At 36.1% G+C, this 26,915-nt stretch overlaps 1 protein-coding gene across 3 annotated transcripts in view; it reads left to right on the forward strand.

Annotated features, from left to right (window-relative positions):
- The window catches only part of ZNF527 (zinc finger protein 527), a 32,646-nt gene extending 9,742 nt beyond the window's left edge, over window positions 1-22,904 (forward strand). For 2 of the 3 annotated variants that reach the window (XM_060652070.2, XM_060652071.2), the window contains one exon: window positions 19,244-22,904. In XM_060652070.2, coding sequence (XP_060508053.1) covers window positions 19,244-20,817 — 1,574 coding nt within the window. In that variant the 3' untranslated portion in view covers window positions 20,818-22,904. Of the gene's footprint in view, window positions 1-15,993; window positions 16,107-19,243 lie in introns of all 3 variants that reach the window. The other variant, XM_060652073.2, reaches the window with a different exon arrangement.
- The last annotated feature ends 4,011 nt before the right edge of the window (window positions 22,905-26,915 follow it).

The raw sequence follows: 26,915 nt of genomic DNA on the forward strand, positions 1-26,915 counted from the left end.
TTAGGATCGGAAATGTGTACATTTCCAGATTTCATTTTAGAGTTTTTATTTTTATCCAAGTTATTATAAAAGTTATACATGCACATTTCTTAACGAGTCAAGTAGGTTTACAAGGCATATTCCCTTTAAAAAGGCAGTCTTTTGTCCACCTCCCTAGCTTCCCTCTCCTTAAATGGACCAACTTTCTTTACTTTTGCAACTTTTTTGATGTTTTCTTCATTTCTTTAACAAATACGTATATGTTGCTATTTCTTAATTACTTTTTCAGGTTTAGTCCTCAACCAGTATCTTCTAAGAAAATAAGAATTTTGTTTTTGAAAATAAGAATTTAATACTTTCTTATCCTAAATCAAATACATGTATGTGCTCACACACATACACACATACACACGTGCACAACACACACACACACACACACACACACACACACACACACACACACACACTTCCCATCTCCTCAGTATCATAATTTTGATTGAATCACTGTTCAGGGTTTATATTATTGTGTTTATATTATTGTGGCTATTAAGTGCTAGTCATAGCCATTCTGTGTACATACCAAGATTACTTTTCCTACACAACTTTTTTTTTAATGTTTATTTATTTTTGAGAGAGAGAGAGAGAGAGAGACAGAGCATGAGTGGGGAAGGGGCAGAGAGAGAGGGAGACAGAGAATCTGAAGCAGGCTCCAGGCTATGAGCTGTCAGCACAGAGCTGATGTAGGGCTCGATCTCAGAACTGTGAGATCATGACCTGAGCCGAAGTCAGACGCTTAACCAACTGAGCCACCCAGGTGCCCCTCCATACAACTTTTTATTTTTCCTGGAGTTAATAATTTCTGGGGTGGCGGTGGGGTTGTCTATTTGTTTGTTTTTTTTTCCCCCTTGATTTTCTGTATACCTATTCCTCACTCAATTCCCAACTCTCCATCAACTATCTAAATCTCTTAAGACAGTCAGACACATTAGCTAATCTATTGATTTTATCATCTTGGAGGAATCTCTCCCAGACTCTTCAGATATACTTCAGTCTGGACAAATCGCTCATTACATCTGCTTGTGCTCAGTTGGGGTTTACCTGATGTTTTCTCGTGATTAGATTGAGGTAACGCATTTTTGGAAAAAGTGCAACAGAAATAATGTTAAGTTCCACTCAGTGCAACATACTAGATTCATAATATTGATATGTCTTTGATCACTTGGTAAGGTAGTGTCTGTCTGGTTTCTCCAATGTAAAGTTACTATTTTTCTATTTGTAATTAATAAGTATCTTAGGGGAGATACTTTGAGGCTATTCAGTGTCTTTGAAACTTTTGCCCACTAATTTTAGCATCCATTGCCCCATTGGATCTTGTCTGCAATAGTTATTACTGTGATATTGACCTAATGTTGATTTTTCCATTTCCCTCCTTTACATATATTAATTAGGATTGTCTTAGAAAAACTGTTTCTTTTCTCCCATTTGTTTATTTATTCAATTATTTCTTTATGGAATCATGGATTTTTATTTTTTCTGAGGGAGATAAAGCCAATAAATCATTATTTTGTTGCTCAAATTGCCCTAGCTTTGACCATTGGGATTTCATTCCGGTTGGTTTCTTTGACCTTTTAACATGCTCCTATCCATTTTTGAGCACTTCCTTCCTCCCCAGCTCTGGGTGTTCCCGGTTCATCTTGTTTTCCTTGCCCCAGCCTTGAATCAGGTCCTGCTCCTAGGAGCTCTGGTTCCTTTTATTGGGAAATGATGTTTAGAAACCAAGGTATAGGTGCTATGAGTGCTCATTGCTACTGGGATGTCTTTGCTCCTAGACCCTCACAGCAGATTGAGCTGGAAAATATATGTATATATACCAACACACACAGGTACACAGACACTTCTATATTTATTTCTGTCTCAGTTTTTTTTATATATATTAAAATTACCAGTTTATTTTGATATCTTGATTCTAGTTTTACTCCATAGGGCTTATTGTAACCTTCTTCCTTATCTGTAATTTGTTGTTCTAACAATAAGAAACAATGTATTTACTTATTTACTCAATTTTAGCATACACAAAATTTCAGAATTTCCAAGATACTCCTCTGTGAGAAACAAATTTACTAACTAGATTACATTATTCATATATGGTTCCTTTTGTCTTTAGTCTTATAGTATTCAGCCAAAATACTATTTTTCAAAGTTACTTAGGTTAGGGGCGCCTGGGTGACTCAGTCTGTTGAGCGACCAACTTCGGCTGAGGTCATGGTCTCATGGTTTGTGAGTTCGAGCCCTGAGTTGGGCTCTGTGCTGACAGCTCAGAGCCTGGAGCCTGCTTCGGATTCTGTGTCTCCCTCTCTCTCTGCCCCTCCCCCACTCATGCTCTGTCTCTCTCTGTCTCAGAAATAAATAAACATTTAAAAAAAAGTTAGGTTAGTTCTTTTAGGTTCATTTGTTACTGTTTGTATTCTGTTTGGGTTCTTACCACATCCTGGTTGATTTTAATTACTTATTTTTTTGGTATCTGAAACATTATTATGCTTTTAAGAATCAGAGCTATACAAAAATACGTCCTCAGAAATGTGTTACTCTCTCCTCATCCCCACTATCCTATTTTTATCTCCTTAACTTCTTCCTCTCTCTTATCTGCTTCTTGTAGATACCAATCTCTGTATTTTCAGGTTTGTCCTTTTTATGTTTCATTTGTACAAATGAGCCAACATATGTATAGTTTCTTGTAAGTCTTTGTACATTACATGAAGGGTAGCATACTGTAGATACACTTTGCATTTTACTTTTCTCACTTAACTATATACACAGGCAATCACTCCATATTATTCATGGAGATCTTCCTCATTTTTTTAACAGCTGCAAAATACTTCATTATGTGGGTGTTATGGTAATTTATTTAACTACTTTCTGATGTGTGGACTTTTAGCTGTTTGCACTATTTTACAGTTATAACCAGTGCTTCAGTAAATAACCATGTTCATACGTATTTTCATAATGTCAAGGCTATGTTTTCAGGAGAGTTGGAAATGGGATTCCTGAGTAAGTGCATATGTAGTTTTGTTAGGAGTTGCCATATTCCCCTCCAGAAAGGTTGTGCCAGACTACTTCTGTATTAATTTTGTATTGCTGCTGTAACAAAGTACCACAAATTTAGTGGCTGAAAACAACAGGAATTTATTATCTTATAGCTCTAGAGGTTAGAAGTAGAAAATGGGTCTTACAGGACTAAAATCAAGATGTCAGCCAAAAAAAAAAAAAAAAAAAAAAAAGTCAGCAGCCTGCCTTTTTTGTGAATGCCCTAGGGAAGAATCGGTTTCTTGCCTTTTTATGCTTTTTTTAGGACCTTTACTCAGACTTCTATTTTTAATTTTTAAAAATCACTTTATTTTAGAGGCGCCTGGGTGGTTCAGTCAGTTAAGCATCTGACTTCAGTTCAGGTCATGATCTTGTAGTTTGTGAGTTCGAGCCCTGTGTCGGGCTCTGTGCTGACAGAGCCTGGAACCTGCTTTGAATTCTGTGTCTTTCTCTCTCTGCCCCTCCCCTGCTCACACTCTGTTTCTCTTTCTCTCTGGAAAATAAATAAACATTAAAAAAAAAAAAACCACTTTATTTTACATGTGGCATTTACATACAGTATAGAATTGAGTCTTGCTTTGTGAACCAATCTAAGTATCATTTCAATTTAATAGGTGAAAATCCAGGTACATTTTTGATATGTTTGGGCTTAACTCTGTATATTGTTTTATGTGATGTTTTCTGGTATTTACAGTTTTTAAAAAAGACTTTCACTTGTCTGTTTTCCTAGCCTTTATTTTGGTCATCTAATACTATAGCTTTTATAATAATGAGGAAGATTTTTTGTTGTTGTTGTTCTAGTGTTGTCTTTGAATTTTTTTTTTTTTTTTTTTTTTTTGGCGGGGGAAGAGAGACAGCAGGGGAAGGGCAGAGTTAGAGAATCCTAAGCAGGCCCCAAGCCCAGTGCAGAGCCTGTCTCAATGGGGCTTCATCTCTTGACCCTGAGATCATGACCTGAGCCAAAATCAAGAGTTGGACGTTTAACTGACTGAGCCACTCGGCCATCCCCTTTTGTTCTAGTGTTATTGTGCTCTGTTTCTATACACAATATTTATTCTTTCTATTACTTAATAAGTTGGCTTTAAATAAACTAGCCCTTGATTTTTTAATCTATTACAGATGAGTCAATTTGTTGTTCTCTTCCCAAATTTTGTTAGTTGTATGTTTTTTATATTGTCACAGCATATTATATTTACATGCTGTTCTGTCACATTTATTCCAGCCTTTCATTTTGTCTTTTATGGGTAAATATATTCAGTGTTTTTCACTAGATCCTTTTGCTAAAATTTCTCTGGAAATTTCTCTAGATTGTCCTCTAGCAGTTTCCTCAAAAAGAGCTCATGAAAATAATGTCCCCTCCCCCAAGTTCTATCTTGTTCATAATTGGCCATTCTTTCCTTAAATTTATTATAGCATAGTATTAATGTTGAATATTGTTTATGAAGAAGTCTGATGCCAACTTGATATTTTCCCTTTAAGTATATAATTAGCTTTATATTTTGTTCTGGTCTCCTAGATGGTTCTTTAATTAAAAAAAATTTTTTTTTGTCGTTTATTCATTATTGAAAGATAGAGACAGAGCATGAGCGGGGGAGGGGCAGAGAGAGAGAGAGACACAGAATCCAAAGCAGGCTCCAGGCTCTGAGCTGTCAGCACAGAGCCCGACGCAGGTTTTGAACTCACAAACCATGAGATCATGATCTGAGCCAAAGTCGGACGCCCAACCGACTGAGACACCCAGGCACCCCGGTGGTTCTTTAATTTTAAAGTTATTTAATTAGATACGTCTCAGTCTGACCATTTTGGATCACTTTTTCCTGAAATGTGTGTTGTCTTTCAGGATGTAGAATCGAGTTTTTATTTCAGGACATATTTTTATTTCTTTTTATAGACAAAGTGAAGAATACAGGAAAGTACAGTGACTAATACAATAAATGGCTACCACCCGGAATTGATCATTGTTAATGTTTTGACATATTTTCATTTTTTGATGAAGAGATAAACTGTCTTAAGTACAAGTTCTCTTTGTTTCTCATTCTCAGTTCATTTTTCCTCATCTGCTTCTTGCTCTGAGAAGCAACAACAGTCATGGGTTCATCATATGTCCTTCTAATTCATTTTGTAAACATATTTTGTAAATATCTATGCATTTGTTGAAAAAAGTTATTTTCTTTTCTTTAATGTTTATTTATTTTGAGAGAGAAAAAATGTGTGCATGCACACACAAGCCAGGGAGAGGCAGAAAGAGAGGGCGAGAGAGAATCCCAAGCAGGCTCTGCACTGACGTGGGGCTCAATCCCACAACTGTGAGATCATGACATGAGCCGAAACCAAGAGTCAGTTGCTTAACTGACTGAGCCACCCACGCACTCCAAGAGTGTTTTTATTTTCATAGGTAGTATTCTTTACATTTTCTTCTACAACTTGCTTGAATTACTCAACATTTTCCTGAGATTTATCCTTGGTAAATCTATATGTAATATATTTCCATTTTTTAAACTGTTGTATACTATTGCATGTTTTGAATTTGCCACGTTTTATGCAACTCTTTCCCTATAGATGGCCATTTAGATTGTTTCTGTTTTTTGCTAACTCACATAGTAGCAGGGTATGTTTCTATGCACATGCACGTAAGAGTTTGTCAAGGATTTGTACATAGTAGTAAAATTGCTGGAGCATAGGAGTGCACACTTTGTTTTACTTGATACTCAAACTGCTCTTGAACATGATGGTATTATTTATACCTCTACTAACAATATCTGAGAGTTCTAGTTTCCTTATTCCCTTGATATTCTCCAACTTAAGTTTGTGATATTGCCCTTGATAAATTTTTACCAGTATGATGAAAGAGAAATGCTCTTGGAGTTGTTTTAATTTGCTTAGTAAGACTGAGCATTTTCCCGGAAATGCACTGTCCATTCAGAATTTCTGTTCTGTGAATTACCTTCTCATATTTTTAACCCATTCTTTCAGGTAAGGTTATTTGGCTTTTTCTTACTGACTTTTAGAATTTCTTTTTGTTAAAAAAAAATTTTTTTTTTTATTTTAGAGAGAGAGAAAGTGCATGTGAGTGGAGTGGGGTGGGGAAAGGGAGAGAGAGAGAATCTTAAGCAGGCTCCATGCTGAATGTGGAGCCTGACCTGGGGCTTGATCCTGCAATCCTGGGATCATGACCTGAGTCAAAATGACCTCAGTCAACTGACTGAGCCACCCAGGTACCACTAGAACTTTTTTAAAACATATTCTGAGTATTAATCATTTTTCTATGATACGTGTTTTTGTCGTCTTTTCCAGACTCTCCCTTGCCTTTTACCATTGTGGTGCCTTCTCTCACCCAGTTTTTTTTTTTTTTTTTTTTTTTTTATGTTTATTTATTTTTGAGAGAGAGAGAGACAGCACAAAATAGGGAGAGGCAGAGAGAAAGGGAGACAGAGGATTGGACCCTTAACCTACTGAGTCACCCAGGTGCCCCGACTCACCCAGAGGTTTTTTTTTTGTGTTTTGTTTTTATTTTTTTATTATTTTTTTTAATTTTCTTTTTTATTTTTTAAAATTTACATCCAAATCAGTTAACATATAGTGCAACAATGATTTCAGGAGTAGATTCCTTAGTGCCCCTTACCCATTTAGCCCATCCCCCCTCCCACAACCCCTCCAGCAACCCTCAGTTTGTTCTTCATATTTATGAGTCTCTTCTGTTTTGTCCCCCTCCCTGTTTTTATATTATTTCTGTTTCCTTTCCCTTATTTTCATCTGTTTTGTCTCTTAAAGTCCTCCTATGAGTGAAGTCATATGATTTTTGTCTTTCTCTGACCAATTTCACTTAGCATAATACCCTCTAGTCCCACATAGTTGAAAGATTTCATTCTTTTTGATTGCTGAGTAATACTCCATTGTATATATATACCACATCTTCTTTATCCATTCATCCATCATTGGACATTTGGGCTCTTTCCATACTTTTACAGTCTTCTCCTATAATCCATCTGAGCTTTAATTTTAAAATATGATGTATTAGGCCTTTTTTTCCACATGGAGTTTTCCCAGTACTGTTTATTTGTCCATTTCTTCTCTATTAATTATAATGTCACCTCTGAAATATGCTAAGTCCTTATGTTTGCATGAATCTTGTTTCTGTCCTCTGTTTTTTTGTTACATTGATCTATTTACTTATTCCTAAGCCAATGCTATACTATTTTCCTTACTATGTAGCATTATATACCTTTAGATGTTTGGTTATTGTTGGTATATAGAAAAAGTATTAATTTGCATTATTGTATCATCTATCTAGCCAGTTCAATATACTCTTTTTTGTAGTAGGTTTTCAACAAGTCTCTGAGTGTATTAGTCAACATAAATCTAATTATTTTAACAAAGCCTCAGTGAATAAAAACAATAGGGATTGTTTCTTGCACATGTCACGTCCAGTGTGAGGTTATCCTGGGCCTCTGCTGCATGCTGTCATTCAGCTATACAGCTCTATTTCATCTGTTGGCTGTGTCATCTCTTAGGACTCACCATTGCCTGGAAGTCCTCTGCTGAATCCTCTGAAGCCAGCCACTGAGAAAGAAAGGGGGAGATAGAAACACACGCACACACACACAAATGGATGAAGGATCTCTCAGGACGTTTTTATTTTTTTTTATTTTATTTTATTTTTTTTTTTTTTTAATTTTTTTTTTCAATGGTTTTTATTTATTTTTGGGACAGAGAGAGACAGAGCATGAACGGGGGAGGGGCAGAGAGAGAGGGAGACACAGAATTGGAATCAGGCTCCAGGCTCTGAGCCATCAGCCCAGAGCCTGACACGGGGCTCGAACTCACGGACCGCGAGATCGTGACCTGGCTGAAGTCGGACGCTTAACCGACTGCGCCACCCAGGCGCCCCTCTCAGGACGTTTTTAATGGACTGGTCTGGAAGTACCATTTGTGGCATCTATCACTTCTGATTAGCCAGGATTCAGTCACTTGGTTGCAAGGGAGTCTGGGAGATGTTTCTATGGACTTAAGAGGAAAAGGCAAACTATTTGCTGGATGTAATAATACCTTTTCAGTATATATGTTCCCTTTTCCCTTTTCTTATTTTAATTCTACTTTATCAACCACAGTTTCCATATTTGTGTTGAACAATTGCTATAATTTTTTTCTTTCTGATATGATGGGACATTTTTAGGGGTTTCAAACGAAATGTGCCTATTTTTTTCTATCCCTAGCACTATGTATTGTATGTACGGATGTATATATTTTAAGCATGAGAGGCTTTTGAATTTTATATATTTTCAGCATCTTTCAAGGCAATTATTTTTTTCTCTTTTACTATTTTTTCTTCTATAAGAGTTATAGATGAAAAATTCTATAAGAATTTATAATAGGGGCACTTGGGTGGCTCAGTTGGTTAAGCGTCCAACTCTTGATTTTGGCTGAGGTCATGATCTCATGAGCATGAGATCAAGCCCTGTGTTGGGCTCCATGCTAAGCATGGATCCTGCTTAAGATTCTCTGTCTCCTCCACTCATGCTCTCTCTCTGTCTCTCTGTCTCTCTCTCAAAATAAATAAATAAACATTAAAAAAAAAGAATTTAAAAAACAAACAAAAAAAGAATTTATAGTAAAGATTTCCTCTTGCTGAACTATTTTTATATTTCTGGATTGCATACTTGCTTCTGTGTATTATTCATTCAATATAGTGCTTGATTCAATTTTTAATATTTAAAGTTTTGCCTGTTATCTATGGGGGAGAATAGTCTGATATAAAGGCAGTGAAATAGATCAGTGGAACAACAGAGAAAGTACAGAAATATACCCATGTACACATGAGAACTTAGTATTTGATAAAGGTAGCTTTTCCAATTAGCAGCATGGAGAGATTTTTTTTAAAGTTAAGGATGGTATTTTTATAATACTGGATTTTGGAAAGTCTTTCTTAAAATGACATCAAGGCAAGACTCTATAATGGAAAACTGGGAGATTTGACTTCATAACATGTTTTCAAAAATTTTATCGAAAGCACTATAAATGAAGATGACATGTGACAATAAAAAATGATGATTTGAAAAAAGTGGGAATTTGAGGGAAAAAAATATTATAAAGCCTTAATGCCATAAATGTATAAATGACTTCTTTAAACCACTTAAAAGAAAATGCTAGTGCAATTAAAATATGTGTAAAGGATATGAATAAAGAATTCACCAAAGATGAAACCACAAAATACATAGTCAGTACATGTATTTTATATCAATATATAAAAATCCTCTTTTTTATAATCAGAAATTTGGAAATTATAAAATAATGAGGTACTCTTTCCTTACAGGGGCAAAGATTTTAGAATGATGTTAGGATAGATGAGTTTGATGACATGTACTTTATGTTCTGGTAGTAATGCAAATTGATAAGAATTATTTTGGAGGGCAGTTTGACAATGGATATTAATAGTTAAAATATGTATCTATATAGTGTTATTTAATTCTTCTTTTATAAATCTTAGAAATATAAAATTGTGCAAAACAGACTGCTGTTTATTTGATTTGTAAGTGATTACTTTTTTAAAAAGTTGGTTATGAGGAATCATGAAAAATACACACGTGAGACATTTTATTTTAACTGTATAACATATATATAAATATTCATTAATTTTCTGATATAGTTATAAAGCCTTTATTTGAATATGATCTGTTGGAGTTTAGCACTGTCCTCCTTGTATAAGCCACACTCGTGATGCACTATCTACAATATCTATTGCTAATTTTTTTAAGCAAAGCATAACATTTCAAACCAATGTGAGTAAAGAATCTTTGTAGAGATTTTAACGTTTTTAATAGGCTTTCACAATTCTTTTCCACATGGAATACAAAAGCAAGTTTTTAAGTGACACACTTTTAGCCTATTTTTCTAAAAACTTTCAACTTAGTTTTCATTAAAAAACAACTTTCTTAGTCTTTCTCCCTCTGAGTTATTTCACTTAGCATAATTCCCTTTAGGTCCATATGTTTTCACTCATATCTGGAATCTAAAAAAAAACAAATGAAACAAACTCAAAGTAGAATCAGAGAACTCAAGTAGAATGGAGAACAAACTGACATTTGCCAGAGGGAAGGAAGTGGAAGGATGGGCAAAATGGGTGAAGGGGAGTGGGAGATACAGGCTTCCAGTTATGGAATGAGTAAGTCATGGGAGGGAATAAAACACACAGCATAGGGAATCCAGTCAGTGATACTATAATAGCATTGTATGGTGACAGATAGTAAGTACACTTGTGGGGAGCATAGCATAAGGTATACAGAATTTGGATCACTGTGTTGTATATCTGAAACTAATGTAACATTGTATTTAAAAATTATTTTTCTCCAAATTTTTATTTAAATTCCAGTTAGTTAACAAACAGTGTAATATTAGTGTCAAGCATAGAATTTAGTGATTAATCACATACATACAAACTCAGTGCTCATTACAAGTGCCCTCCTTAATACCTATCACCTATTTAATCCATCCCTCTGCCCACCTCCCTCCAGTAACCATCAGTTTGTTCTCTGTAGTTAAGAGTCTGTTTCTTAGTTTGCTTCTCTCTTTTTTGCCCCTGCTATATTCATTTGTTTTTGTTTCTTAAATTCCACATGAGTGAAATCATATGGTCTGTGTCTTTCTCTGACTGACTTATTTTGCTTAGCATAACATTCTACAGCTCCATCCACAGCATTGCAAATGGCAACATTTCATTCATTTTTTATGGCTGAGTAATAATCCATTGTATATATGTACCACATCTTTATCCATTCATCAGTCAATGGACATTTGGGATGTTTTCATAATTTGGCTACTGTTGGTACCTCTGCTATAAACATCAGGGTGCATGTATCCCTTCACATCAGTATTTTTGTATCCTTTGGGTAAATTCCTAGTAGTGCAGTTGCTGATTTGTAGGGTAGTTCTATTTTTAACTTTTTGAGAAACCTTCATACTGTTTTCCATAGTGGCTGCAACAGTTTATATTACCACCAATAGTGTAAGAGCATTCCCCTTTCTCCCCATCTTTGTTAATACTTGTTTCCTGAGTTGTTCATTTTAGCCATTCTGACTACTGTGAGGTGATATTGCAGTTTTGATTTGTATTTCCTTCATGATGAGTGATGATAAGCATCTTTTCATGTGTTAGTTGGCCATCTGTATGTCTTCTTTGGGAAAATGTCTATTTATGTCTTCTGCCCATCTCTTCACTGGATTATTTGATTTCTGGGTGTTGAGTTTGATAAGTTCTTTATATATTTTGGATACTAACCCTTTATTAGATACATCATTTGCAAATATCTTCTCCCATTTTGTAGGTTGCCTTTTAGTTAGTTTTGTTGATTGTTTCCTTCTCTGTGCAGAAGTTTTTTATTTTGATTAAGCCCAATAGTTTATTTTTGCTTTTGTTTTCCTTGCCTCAGGAGACATATCTAGTAAGAAGTGGCTATGGTCGATGTCTAAGAGGTTACTGCCTATATTCTCCTCTAGGATTTTGATGGTTTCAGGTTTCACATTTAACCAATATTGAATTTTTTTGTGTGTATGGTAAAGAAACTAGTCCAGTTTCATTCTTTTGCATGTTGCTGTGCAGTTTCCCCAACACCATTTGTTGAAGAGACTGTCTTTTTCCATTAATATTCTTTCCTGCTTTGTTGAAGATGAATTGACCATATACTTGTGAGTTCATTTCTGGGTTTTCTATTCTGTTTCATTGATCTATGTATCTGTTTTTGTGCCAGTAACCATACTGTCTTGATGATTACAGCTTTATAATATAACTTGAAGTCTGGAATTGTGATGCCTCTAGCTTTGCTTTTCTTTTTCAAGATTACTTTGGCTGTTCGGGGTCTTTTGTGGTTCCATACAAATTTTAGGATTGTTTTTTCTAGCTCTGTGAAAAATGCTGTTGGTGTTTTGATATGGATTGCATTAAATGTGTAGATTGCTTTGGGTAATAATAGACATTTTAACAACATTTGTTATTCTTCTGTGGCTCCTGTAATATGAATGTTACTACTTTTGATGGAGTCACTGAGTTTTTGAAGTCTATTCTTTGATCCATAATTCTTTCTCTCTTTTGTTCACCTTCATTATTTTCCATTATTCTATCTTTAATATCACTTATTTGTTCCTCTGCTTTTTCCATCCTTGTGGTCATTACATCCATTCTGTTTGGATCTCAGTTATTATATTCTTCATTTCCCACTGATTGTTTTTTTAACTCTTTTATCTCTGTGGTAAGGGCCTCCCTGAAGTCTTCCATTTTTTTTCTCAAGCCCAGTAAGTATTCTTATGATTGTTTCTTTAAATTTTCCATCAGGCATATTACTTATGTCTGTTTCCATTAGATCTCTGGCTCTGACCTTGTTCTTTCTTTTGGGATGAATTCCTACACCTTGACATTCTGTCTCTGACTTCTTCTGTATGTTAGAAAAGCCTGTTATGTTTCCTGCTCCTGAGAGTAATGGCTTTATGAAGAAGAGCTCATATAGTGTCCAGGGCATGGCGCTTCAAGGAATGTCTCTGGTGTGTACTATGTGCCCTCTGTTGTTATGTTTTTTGGCTGCTCTTTCAGGCCAGTCATCTGCAGAGGCTCTCCTTGCCTGCAGTGGGCAGTGTTTGGTCCTTGGCCAGAATGTAGTGAGTTTTAACTAGATGTGGTTATGTACCTGAAACTATGTAACATTATGTGTCAGCTATACTCAAAAACATTTTTTTTTAAATCTCTTTCAACACTCATTAAAATTTTTTTTGAAAAATGTTTATTTATTGCAACTAGATGGATGGAACTAGAGGGTATTATGCTCAGCGAAATTAGAGAAAGACAAATATCATAGGACTTTACTCATATGAGGACTTTAAGGCATAGAACAGATGAACATAAGGGAAGGGAAGCAAAAATAATATAAAAACAGGGATGGGGACAAAACATAAGAGATTCCTAAATATGGAGAACAAACAGGGTTGCTGGAGGGATTATGGGAGGGGGGATGGGTTAAATAGGTAAGGGGCATTAAGGAATCTACTCCTGAAATCATTGTTGCACTATATGCTAACTAATCTGGATGTAAATTTAAAAAATAAAGTAACAATAAGAAGATGTTTATTTTTGAGACAGAGAGACAGAGCATGAGCAGGGAAGGGGCAGAGACAGGGGAAGACACAGAATCCTTAGCAGGCTCCAGGCTTGGAGCTGTCAGCACAGAGCCCAATGCAGGGCTCAAACTCACAAACCGTGAGATCATGACCTTAGCTGAAGTTGGACATCCAACCAACTGAGCCACCCATCCACCCCAACAGTATTTTAAGTTTTTTAAAATATATTTTTTTTATTTGAGTAAACTCCATCATCCTGAACACACTTAGTTGAAGGGAATCTTATGGAAAAAACACATGGAAGGATTCCATATCTATCTGAATATGTATGAGAGGTGCAGCTAAGGACCAGCTAACATTTTCCCTTTTTTTTTTTTAAGTAATCTCTACACCCCATGTGGGGTTTGAACTTACAATCCCAAGATCAAGAGTCACATGCTCTACTGACTGAGCCAACCAGGCACCCTTTTCCTTTTTTCTTTTATTAAAAAAATTTTTTTAATGTTTATTTTTGAGAGAGAGAGAGAGAGACAGAGACAGAATGTGAGTGGGGGAGTGGCAGAGGGAGAAGGAGACTCAGAATCCGAAGTAGGTTCCAGGCTTAGAGCTGTCAGCACAGAGCCTGATGCAGGGCTGAAACCCAAGGACCGTAAGATCATGACCTGAGCTGAAATTGGATGCTTAACTGATTGAGCCACCCAGGCACCCCTCCTTTTTTCTTTTAAATAGAAATAATATTTATTAGAAAATATTCAAGCAATTAACAAATGTATAAAGTAGAAAGTATACTCTCTCAAGATATCATCCAAAGACCACTCCTATTCATGGTTGGATCTGTATTTTTCTACAATGTCTCTTGCACAGATACACACACACACACACACACACACACACACACACACACACACAATTTTTATATGCATCTATTTTCAACTTGCTTAAAAAAAACTTTTTTAACTTAAAACATTGTATTGATGAGGATGTGGAGAAAAAGCAACCCTAGTGTACTGCCAGTGGGAATGTAAACTGGTACAGCCACTGTGGAAAACAGTATAGAAGTTACCCCCCAAATTAAAAGTAGAAATACCATATGTTACAATTCCACCAGTGAGTATTTACCTGAAGAAAATGAAAACACTAATTCAAAAAGATATATGCACCCATATATTTATTGCAGCATCATTTGTAATAGTCAAGATATAGAAGTAACCTAAGTATCCATCAATAGACAAATGGAGAAGTAAGATATGGTGTATATATGCACAATGGAATATTACGAAACCATAAAAAGACACAATCTTGCCATTTGTGACAACACTGATGGACCTCTACGGGGCATTATGCTAAGTGAAATAAGACTGAGAAAGACAAATACCATATGATTTTACTCAGAAGTGGAATCTAAAGAAACTAAAACAAAAAGCAGAATCAGACCTCTAAATATGGAGAACAAACTTATGGTTGTGAGAGAGAAGTGGGGAAGGGGATGAACTACAGAGCTCTTTGCTCTGTTCTCTACATCCCATAAGCTTGCATGCTTCAGGTGTTTCTCTTGACATTTCCCTATAATATTAGAGAATTTTACAAGTCACCCTGGTTGAGTCCTTTCCTAGGGATTTTAATGAAATGAAGGTATAAAATGCAATGCTTAGGTCATATTATTGGTCCGGAAACTTTTTTTCTTCAGAATTTTTTTTTATATTATTGCTCATTTTTTGCCATGAATCCTTTAAAATAATTTCATAAGTTCAGAAATAAAATCCTTGATTTTATAAAAATAAAATTCTGATCGAAACTGACCTGATACAAATTAAGTTGGGGTAAACAAGCATGTGTATCCATTTTTTTTTTCTTTTGGTACAGTTATATCTTACATTTTTATTTACTTAAATCTTCTTTGAAAAAATCTTTGAAATAATTTCATACCATTTTATGGGACCTTTTTGGTGTTTCTATATACCATGTTCCCTTCTCTCTTCCAGTCACTTCTGTACCAATTGTAATCTCATTTCCTTTACTTCAAATTCTCTTGCATTGTCTTACCACTTGCAGTCTGGCTTCTACCCCTCTAATTTTGCTAAATCCAGGTATCTTTATTTTTCTACTTGTCAGCATACTGAGATGTATAAGATAGTTCTGCTATCCTTTTTCTCTGTCCAAAGTTCTGTTTCTCTCTCCCTTTAACCTACTCCTGTCCCTATTTTTCTGTCTTTTCCTCATTCAAACATAAGATCTTTGTCATGTTACTTTGGATCTCTATCCAGTGCTGTCTAGTAGAACATTCTGTGAGGATGGTTATGATCTGTGTTTGTGCTTTCCAGTATTGTAGCCACTAGCCATATTTGGCTGTTGAGCACTTGAAATATGACGAGGCATTACTGAAAAACTGAATTAAATTTTTTTTTATTTTAATGAATTTAAATATGTGTTGAATTGCCATATGTGGTTAGTGGCTACCATATTGGACAGCATAGCTCCATACAGGTTTTGTTTTTGCTTTTTGGTTTTATTTTTGGAGAGAGACAGAGCACAAGTAGGAGAGAGGGACAGAGAGAGAGAATCCCAGGTAGGCTCCATGCTCAGTGTGGAGCCTGATGCGGAGCTCAATCTTATTACCCTGGGATCATGACCTGAGCTGAAATCAAGAGTCAGATGCTCAACTGACTGAGCCACCTAGGTTCCCCTCTATATGGCTTTTTAAAGGTGAAGATCCAATCTCTAAGTCTATGGGTCATTGGTCAGTCAGGCTATTCATTGGAACATGAATTCTGGGCTTTAGCAGTAAACTTTCTCCTTAAGATTTCTCCTTAGGTCCTGTCCTTTTTTCCCCAGATTTCCTACTAGAATCTTCTGGGTTTCATGCCAGGAGATTACTTACTTCATCAGGATATCTACCAGTTTGTCTACTGCTCATCAGCTCAGCATGTGAGAGACTCTACAGTCTAGTAAGAAAGAACTTTTCCTCTTCCAACAATAAATAACAATGCTTAATACTTTTTGTGCAGTTCTGATTGGATTCCAAAGTTGATCATTCTTTGATTTTTAATTTCATCCATTTGTAGATTATAATTAGTTGGAAATCACACATCTCTAATTGAAATCACACATCTCTAATTGCCTGGATATATTTTAACCCCAAAGGGTTTACTTCTCCCATTCTGTGTCTTGCCACTTGACCATCAGTCTATTTCATAATCCCTTTTCAGACATAATGGTGTACGTATAAGAATAACTGAATGAATACATATTAATTTGTTTCATTGTGTGATAAGTGTCACTGAATACCTATAATGAACCAGATACTCCTAGATATTTTCTAAATTTATTATCCTTTATTCTTATACCATACTAGTAAGGTCACCTCATTTTGCCTGCTGTGAAACTGAGGCTTAAGAGGTGGGTTAATCAATTTGTTAAAGGTAGAATAACTAGCTAGCTAGATGCAGAAGTAGGATTAAACTCGCCTATGACCCCAAACCCTATGTTGTTTCCATTGTGACACATGGATGCCCATTTGGCTCTCTCCCAATTTACCTGAATCCATAACTTCCCTTTTCCCCTCAATCACTGATATGAGTGAGTTGTCTTCTCTCTTTTGCTGAATGTCACCATAATATCTTAATACCACTGATTTCTAAGTATTTCTCTACTCCAAGCATAATGAATATGTCTTCCTTCATACTTACTTCTTGCTGTATACTTTCCCTAGGCTATACTCTATACTTTCCCCTGGAGTGCCCTATATGGAGTTCCTTCCCCTATAGTATTCATTTGCCTAAGTACAGAATATCTTTTTTTTTTTTTTCCACAAAAAAGCTTGGAGCTCTAGGCATCTGGTTGGAGCTCTAGGCATCTGATGTTGGAAAATGTTTGTAGTCTTCTCCCATCAGTCTTCTTTTACTCAGCATTACAGTAGGTATTGTGTAAAGCTTCTGGAATAGAGAATAGGTTTATTCTTGGTAAGAGGAAATGTAGTGACCCTAGGTGATGAATATAGGAAAGGAGGTTCTAGGAGAGTTGGTGAGGGAACAGAATGAGTTTCTGCCAAAAAAAAAAAAAAAAAAAAAAAAAGAAAGAAAGAAAAGAACAACAGTGTAGACCTAACAGAGGATAAGTGAACAAATTCCTCTCAGGCCTTGGTTGAGATAGAGCCCCAAGTATGAGAAAATCTGTGGCTGTGCATAGGAGGGATAGGTAGGGATGGGGCTTTCCTTGAGTGGAGGCTGTATTGGAAAGAAGAAAGATACAGATGCATAATGTGTTCTTTGCTTTTTAATTTGTGCTGACCTGGGCTGGAAGCAGCTTTTCTTTCAATAGATGGGATGCGGTTCTGGAAAAGACTATATCTAATTAACTAAAAAAAAAAAAAAAATGCTAACATATACAGTTCTAAAATAATCCCTGTGAATATCAAAACATGAAAGTGACTGTTAATAAAATAATCACTGCATTTTGGAAGCTTGATCATAGCCTTGAAAATAAAGCTCAGATTCTCCAGGAATTATTCCTTAACTAAACTAGTGAGTTTTGATCCCTCTTTTCTGACACTTATACTACTAATAATCTGTATCATATTAGCTAGTCCTTCATTATGTTGTCATGTTGAATTTTTGTATGCACAAGTTTCACCTCCTTAGAGTTTAAAAAAGGGAGAAGGCCCTGTGTGTGTCTCAGACTTTTTTTCCTCTACTGGATGCTGGGCACATAGTAGTAGATTCTGTACAGTTGAATATATTGGCTGATTATTGTGTGTGACATGAAAAGGACTTTCTCAGGGCTCCTGGGTGACTCAGTTGATTGAACATCCAACTTCAGCTCAGGCCATGATCTCATGGTTCATAAGTTCGAGCCTGCGTCGGGCTCTGTGCTGGCAGCTCAGAGTCTGGAGCCTGCTTTGGATTCTGTGTCTCCCTCTCTCTCTCTGCCTCTCCCCTGCTCATGCTCTGTCTCTCTCAAAAATGGGTAAACTTTAAAAAAAAAAAAAGAAAAGGACTTTTTCATTTTCCTTTTTTTAATGTTTATTTATTTTTGATAGAGAGAGACAGACAGAGCACAAGCAGGGGAGGGGCAGAGAGAGAGGGAGACACAGAATATGAAGCAGGCTCCAGGCTCTGAGCTGTCAGCACAGAGCCCTGACACGGGGTTTGAACTCAAGAACTGCGAGATCATGACCTGAGCTGAAGTCAGACGCTAAGTCACCCAGGCACCCCTCCTTTTTTTTTAAGATTTTATTTTTAAGTAATCTCCACACCCAACATAGGGCTCAGACATACAACACCGAGATCAAGAGTTGCATGCTCCATGCTCCACCAACTTAGCCAGCCAGGCTCCCTCATTTGCCTTTTTTTGTTGAGGTCATCTTTTAAAAACAGTTTTCTTTCCATCTTGTCTCAACCAACATCCTCTCCTGAAAATATCAAGTGTCTGTTCTGTAGGTAGCATTTTTCTCTCAATGATGAGAAAAGCTGACCTCCAGATTTATTCTAGACACCTAAAAAAAAAAAAAACCCAAAACCATGATAATTTTTTTCTGGTCCTTGATAAAATCTTAGAAGTTGTTGAGCTTTTTGTTAGCATTCATTCATTCATTCATTCAACAAAATGCTACCATTGTCCTAGGCACTAAATGCAGCAGTAAGAAGAAAAAGAAGTAAACATTAGTCACTGACTCATGGAGCTTTTAGTCTTATGAATAGGACTAGATAGTGAATAGGACTTGAGACATCAAGGCAGGGAAACTGATTATGATCTAATCAGTTGTTTCCAATTTCTTATTTTCTCAGCCTTTACCTTTGTCTGCATCTAAGTACCCTACATTTTATCTGTATATAAATGTGCTTTGTGCCCTACGTTTCCTCTATCACCTCCTCACCATCACCAACACATATATCTTCCTTTATCAGCTCTCTTCGTTCTTCTTTCTTTGTGTTTTGTTCATATTGCATGGCCATATTTGAAAGGTGTCAAAACCACGTACTTTCTCCCCTCCATCCCCCCCCAAATAAATTCTTATTTCTTCTATAACAGTTTTCTCCTTGCAAAGGAAAAAAAAGGACACATTTGCTTTCTTGATATTTTTCAGACTGGGAGTCTTGGTATGAAATCAAGGAATTACCTCCAAAATGGTACATTGATGAAGAGGAAATATCCCAGGGCATGGTAATGGAAAGACTTACAAGTTATAACCTTGAATATTCCAGTTTCAGAGAAGCCTGGAAATACGAGGGTGAATTTGAGCGGCATCAACAAAATCAGGAGAGGCATTTCAGGCAAGTGACAACTCTTAGGGAAATCTCTGCTGTGAAAAGAGACAATAAATATAACAATTCCGAGAGAAGTGTTCTCTTGAAGTCAGTACTTTCGACACAAGAGAGAGTTCCCACAGTGGAGCAAATGCATAAATTTGATATTTATGATAAAATGTTTCCCCCACATTCCATCCTAATTGAACATAAAAGATTACCTGCTGAGAAAGAATCTTTGATAGATAATGAATGTGAAGAATTCAACCAGAATACATACCTTAGTAAAGATATAGGAAGTCCTCCTGGGGAGAAACCTTATGAAAGTAATGATTTTTCAAATCTCTTAAGTTTCCATTCATTACTTACTCAACATCAGACGACTCATTTTGGAAAATTACCACATGGATTCAATGAATGTGATGATGCCTTTAGCTGTTACTCATTCTTTACTCAACCTCAGAGAATTCACAGTGGAGAGAAACCATACACATGCAATGACTGTGGAAAAGCCTTTAGCCATGACTTCTTTCTCAGTGAACATCAAAGAACTCATATTGGAGAGAAACCCTATGAGTGTAAGGAATGTAACAAAGCTTTCAGACAGAGTGCACACCTTGCTCAACATCAGAGAATCCACACCGGAGAGAAACCCTTTGCATGCAATGAATGTGGGAAGGCCTTTAGCCGTTATGCCTTCCTTGTTGAACATCAGAGAATTCACACAGGGGAGAAACCATATGAATGTAAGGAATGTAACAAAGCCTTCAGACAGAGCGCACACCTCAATCAACATCAGAGAATTCACACTGGAGAGAAACCCTATGAATGTAATCAATGTGGAAAAGCCTTCAGCAGACGCATTGCCCTTACTCTGCATCAAAGGATTCATACAGGAGAGAAACCCTTTAAATGTAACGAATGTGGGAAGACTTTTGGCTATCGCTCACACCTTAATCAACATCAGAGAATTCATACAGGTGAAAAGCCCTATGAATGCATCAAATGTGGGAAGTTTTTTAGGACTGACTCACAACTTAATCGACATCATAGAATACATACTGGAGAGAGACCTTTTGAATGCAGTAAATGTGGGAAAGCCTTCAGTGATGCTTTAGTTCTAATTCATCATAAGAGAAGTCATGCAGGAGAGAAACCCTATGAATGTAACAAATGTGGGAAGGCCTTCAGTTGTGGCTCATACCTTAATCAACATCAGAGAATTCATACTGGAGAGAAACCCTATGAATGTAATGAATGTGGGAAGGCTTTCCATCAGATCTTGTCCCTTAGGCTACACCAGCGAATTCATGCTGGAGACAAACCCTATAACTGCAGTGAATGTGGGACTAATTTTAGCTGTGCCTCAGCCCTTAGACGACATCAGAAAATTCATAATAAAGAAACTCTCTGATTATAACAAGTATAAGGAAGAAAACAGTCACCACTCAGTCCTTACTAAATAAATATCAGTCAATTAATTCTTTGGTTAATGATTCTATGAATGTAGTAAATATGGAAAAAGCCTTCAGTTTATGAGCATCCCTTATTTGAAATAGCCTGAATAGTAGACATCTGTTACTTTTGGATCTGTTCTATGCCCCGTTTGAAATTTACCTCACCCTCATTGCATATCATTCTGATGAAACTATTAATCAGGGAAAGCAGTGGATTGGTCATGGGCTGGCCACAAGCTAGTTAATAAGGGATTGGCAGATGGCCTTGTCTGGACCACTAGAACCCTATAACAGGGTATTGTTATGGATAGTCAGAGAAGATAATGTTTTTCCTGGAATTGCAAGCTGCAAGGACTTTTTTTCCAGGTTAAAAACTCACCAGTAGCCTTTTTGCCACCACATGAGGAAAGCCTTCCCAGGATCAGTCCAACACAGAGAGACAGAAATCTGATGACATTGTTTTATCTTCTCAATTCAATCATGCCTGAAGTCTATACCATCTTTTACTTTTTCATTTTTGTGATACAATAAATTTCCTTTTTTTGCTTAAGTTAATTTGAATTGGATTTTTGCCTCTTGGAATTATAGTACTGATTCATGCACCCTGTATTTGCTACATGTGAGAAAGCCTTAATATTTTATATGGTGTAATTATCCTGAGAAACCTTTTGCTGAAACAAGTTTATGGAAGTTCAATATACAGCCTTCACAAAGCTGAGAGAATTTTTACATTTTATTTGTTGATAAAAGTTAGTATTTATTAGACTGCTTCATAATAAGGATAATTTTTTTAAAAATTCACTTAGTAAAACTCCTTAACAGGCTTTCCCATAAGGAATTAAAATCATCTGTGGTAATGACTCACCATAGGCCTTTAAAGAAAGAATGACAAGCTGAGAGAAAAGTTCATGAATGGCTCTTCATCTTAAAGGAATTATTTGATTTTCTGTTTACAGTATGGATTTAAATATACTGTGTAATAGAATATAACAGAATTGTAAATGAGGTCTTCTTTTGTGGGTAGATTATAATTTTGGTTTAAGAAATTTTTATCTTGTTTGGAACTAGAGATTCAGACAGACATTACTGGCAGAAAGGATGAGACATTTTCAACTCATGGCGAAGGTAAAACAGTTGGAGCGTAAAATTTTGAGGGCATAAATGATTACCATTCTTCAGAGTAATAAGGCATATGAGGGTATAGGGCAGTATATTCCTATTTTATTTGAGTGGATGTAGGGAAGTAAACTTTGATGATATGGTAATGGGGCCACCTTGAACAGTTAGAACCATTAGAATTTTGGACATTGTCTGGACAGCATCTATGAAAACAACAGAACAAAGGAATTATGAAAGAATAAAGGATTTATATATGCGCATGGAGTGAAACAATGACTACTACTCTTAAAAGTTCTTTATTAGTCAACTTATTCTTACATCTAATACAAATCTGAAAATTTCCCAAATATTAAGACAAATGGCCTTGAAACAACTTAAACCATAGATTTAGTATGATTTAATACTTCAAACCTTGAACAGAAAAAAATGATTATAAAACGCTGCCAAACATAACACATCTAACCTAAAATGTCAAAATCATATGCTAAAAATCCATGTCACTTCTTTATTCTTTCTTATATTTCCTAGGTGTATAGAAATACTTATTTTAATACTTTCTAAGAGTTGAGTAATAACTTATTTTGGAACACTCCCCAAGGTTACAGTAAACTTAACAGGCCTAAAGGAAAAAGAATAATGACTCAGACCAAAGAAGAGTTTGAGTTATTCACTAACTGATTCTGATCTAAGTATGGCACCTGATTTCTTCCTCTGATTGATTGTTTTTTCAATTAAACTTCACTTGTAATGTTGTAAAATCTTTTACACCCATGCCTTTAGCATAGGTGTTTGTACTTATATCTGGTGTTTTACCTCACAGTGAGGTATTAAATTTTATTTATCTGCAACTATACAACCCACTGTCTTATTGTGATATAGTGACTTGATCTTTTTAGCATTATTAAAAACTTATGCATTATTGGGATGCCTGGGTGGCTCAGTTAAGTGTCTGACTTCGGCCTGGGTCATGATCTCATGGTTTATGGGTTCAAGCCCTGTGTTGGGCTCTGTGCTGACAGCTTGGAGCCTGGAGCCTGCTTCAGATTCTGTGTCTCCCTCTCTCTCTGCCCCTCCCTTCCTCATGATCTGTCTCTCTCTGTCTCTCAAAAATAAATAAACGTTGAAAAAAATAAAAAAAATTATGCATTATTAGTATCTTAGAGTTATTAGGATCATCTAGAGATTTCTTGTCCAAAGAGATGTGGTTTGAGTTTGTTCAGTTAATTCTCTTTAGAACATGGACTAATTGATTTAAACACAATGGCAAAACCCTTTCCACTTGGTTATTCGATATGATCAATGGTGATGGAACTATTGGATTCCTTTTTTAATCTGGTTATTATGCTGAACATATCTTTCTGCCTTGTCGGTTTATGCAATTTTTGCTTCTCATATTTAAAAGTTTTCTTTTATTTACTCTTGATTAAACAGGAGGGGTGTGTGCCTGTGTGTGTGTTTTATTGAAAAACTTTGTATAGAGTACCTGCTGTGTGCCAGGCTTTGTTCTAACCTAGGCATTGGAGATACAGTAGTGAACTACACGGACAAAAATCACTGCTTTTTTATAGAGCTAATTTCTAGTGAGGAAGACCAACAATAATATATATATATATATATATATATATATATATATATATATATACATGAAAAAATATAGTATGTAAGAGAGAAAATTCTAAGGAGAAGAAGATGAAAGAAGAGGTAGGGGACTGGGTTGATATTTTAGATTGTATGGCCAGGGAAGGAAGCCACCTTTGAAGTTGACTTTTGATTAAAGACCTGGGAAAGGTAAGAGATCTGTCTACCTATACTGTGTACACACACACACACACACACACACACACACACACACACACACAGAGTTATATGCCTATTGGAAAGATAATCCATATAGATATATTTATATATATGTAATCCATGTATGTAAATATTACACTTTATACTTACCAAATTCATTCTCATATTTTATTATGCCTCTGTATTTATTTGCATTATTGCATTTTAACATTTTTCTTTTTAGTTTCATGCATTCATGGTCTTTTAAAATCCTAATACATTTCAATTGATTATGTATATTTTTTGATGCTCATTGTCAGAATGAGCCATTGGGAGCTGCTTTAGGCTAACTCTTTGCTCCCTTCAGCACTGCTCTGACATTGTTGCAAGCATCCGTACTTTCTGGCAATAATAGGATGTTCCAGGCCCATCATCATTGTTTCCTGCCTAAAGTCATGAAGTTAGCTACCTTGCAAGGAATTTAGGGAGGGAGAAAACAAGCATGCATTCCAAAGGGGATATGAAATCAGAAAGATAAATTTCCCTCTTTTTTAAAAATTTAAATCCAAGTTAACATATAGTGTAATAATGATTTTGGGAATAGAATTTGGTGATTCATCACTTACATTTAACACCCAGTGCTCATCCCGACAAGTGTCCTTAATACCCTTCGCCCATTCAGCCCATCCCCCCCACCCAACACCCCACTAGTAACCCTTAGTTTGTTCTCTGTATTTAAGAGTCTCATGGTTTGTCTCCCTCTCTATTTTTATCTTATTTTTGCTTCTCTTCCCTTATGTTCATCTGTTTTGTATTTTAAAGTCCTCGTATGAGTGAAATCATATGATACTTGTCTTTCTCTGGACTGATTTATTTCTCTCAACATAATACACTCTAGTTCCATCCACGTTGTTGCAAATGGCAAGATTTCATTCTTGATTGCGGAGTGATACTCCTATATATATATATATATATATATATATATATATATATATATACACACACACACACACACACACACACACACACACACACACACACACCACATCTTTATCCATTCACATGTCAATGGATATTTGGCTCTTTCTAAATTTTGGCTATTGTCGATAGCGCTGCTATAAACATTGGGATGCATGTGCCCCTTTTGAATCAGCACTCCTGTATCCTTTGGATAAATATCTAGTAGTGCAATTGCTGGGTCATTCTGTTTTTAATTTTTTGAGGAACCTCCGTACTGTTTTCCAGAGTGGCTGCACCAGTTTGCATTCCCATCAGCAGCGCAAAAGGGTTCCTCTTTCTCTGCATCCTCACCAACATCTGTTGTTGCCTGAGTTGTTAATTTTAGTCATTCTGACAGGTGTGAAGTGATATCTCGTGGTTCTCATTTGTATTTCCCTAATGATGAGTGATGTTGAGCATCTATTCATGTGTCTGTTAGCCATCTGGATGTCGTTTCCCCCCTTATGAAAGGAAATAATGTTCTTCAGTTAAAGGTATTGCTAGCTAGACTTGGGGACCTAAGAAAGAGTGTAAAGTAAGATTGCATTTGCCATACGTACTGTATTTTCTATCATTCCTGTTGCCCAACAAGAAAAATCCCAATTTCATGGTAGAACTTACTTTAAATAAGTATATACTAAGCTCACACTAATAAGAACTATGTATTAATTACCTTTTATAAAACTTGAAATTGTTTCAGAATTTTTGAAACACTGTTTTAAGTTAAAAATTACCAATTTAAAATTAATGATAATTTAAAATTACCTCAACTGTTGTAAATGAGTCAAAAGGAAATGTGGCTAAGCTTCTTCAGGTGTGTTATGATTCCACTTGTTCTCTTCTGCACACAGACGTTTTTCCATCCTTTTCTAAAGTTTTCCAGATCTCTCTTCCTGAGCAAACACAATACAAAACTTTGATATATACGTAAATTTCCCACAGAGTCCTGTACCTTTTTGTAGTTACTATATTTGTATGCTAGGACTTTGCGTGAATTTAGGGCAAAATTGCTGTCATTATGATAGGGCCTCTTTTAGAGACAGCTGGAAAAATGTTTCCTTTTTTGAATATAATTTCATATTGATTTTGAGTTCCTACCTAGCATGTTAATTTGCTGTATCCTACTAAGATTTTCTACTTTGTCCATAAAGCTCAAAAGAGAGACAATGGGTTATATGGTGGAGAAAAGCAGATTCCTTGAGGCCATGAGGTGAGGATATATTAGTGACAGAGAACTGACTGGTCAGCTTTCTTAAAGGCACTTGCATGATCATTCATCACATATTCTTCCAGAAAAGATCTGCTCTTTTGTTTATTGGCACAAGTAGAGGTGTTGGAGTTAGACCTTCATATGGATGTCAACTCTTTTAGGAAAAACTAAAAAGTGATTATACTTCTTTCTTTCTTTCTTTCTTTCTTTCTTTCTTTCTTTCTTTCTTTCTTTTCTTTCTTTCTTTTAATGTTTATTTTCAGAGAGAGAGAGAGAGAGAGAAACAGAGCAAGCAAGTACAGGGGGAGGGTCAGAGAGAGAGAGAGGGAGAGGGAAAGAGAATCCCAAGCAGACTCCATGTTCAGTGCAGAGCCCCATGACCGTGAGATCATGGCTTCAGCCATGAAACCAAGAATCAGACACATGAGGCGCCTGAGTGGCTCTGTCGGTTAAGTGTCCAACTTTGGCTCAGGTCATGATCTCATGGTTTGTGAGTTCAAGTCCCGTGTCGGGCTCTGGGCTGATAGCTCAGAGCCTGGAGCCTGCTTTGGATTCTGTGTCTTCCTCTGTCTGCCCCTCTGCTGCTTGCACTCTGTCTCTCATATTGTCTCAAAAATAAATAAGCGTTAAAAATTTTTTTTAATTAAAAAAAAATCAGACGCTTAATCAACTGAACCTCCCACATGTCCCTGACTACTTCTTTCAAGCTCAATTTAGTTAACTATAAAACTGAAGTGATAATTCTAGCCTTTCAAGTTTTTGTAAGGATTACTTGAAAGAATGTAATATGTGTAAACGGTTAAGATGGGATTTATTAATCATGAAATCAAGCAGAAAGTTCAATTGCATGCCTGAGAGCCAACTGCTCATGTGAGACAGAACTGTAAATTCAGCCCCTGTGAATTTGCAGCTCCAGAGTCTCGGAGTTCCCTCTGTTTGGATGTTTGAGGC

Source organism: Panthera onca, chromosome E2 (genome assembly GCF_046562875.1).
Source record: "Panthera onca isolate mPanOnc1 chromosome E2, mPanOnc1 haplotype 2, whole genome shotgun sequence".
NCBI classification, from domain to species: Eukaryota; Metazoa; Chordata; class Mammalia; order Carnivora; family Felidae; genus Panthera; species Panthera onca.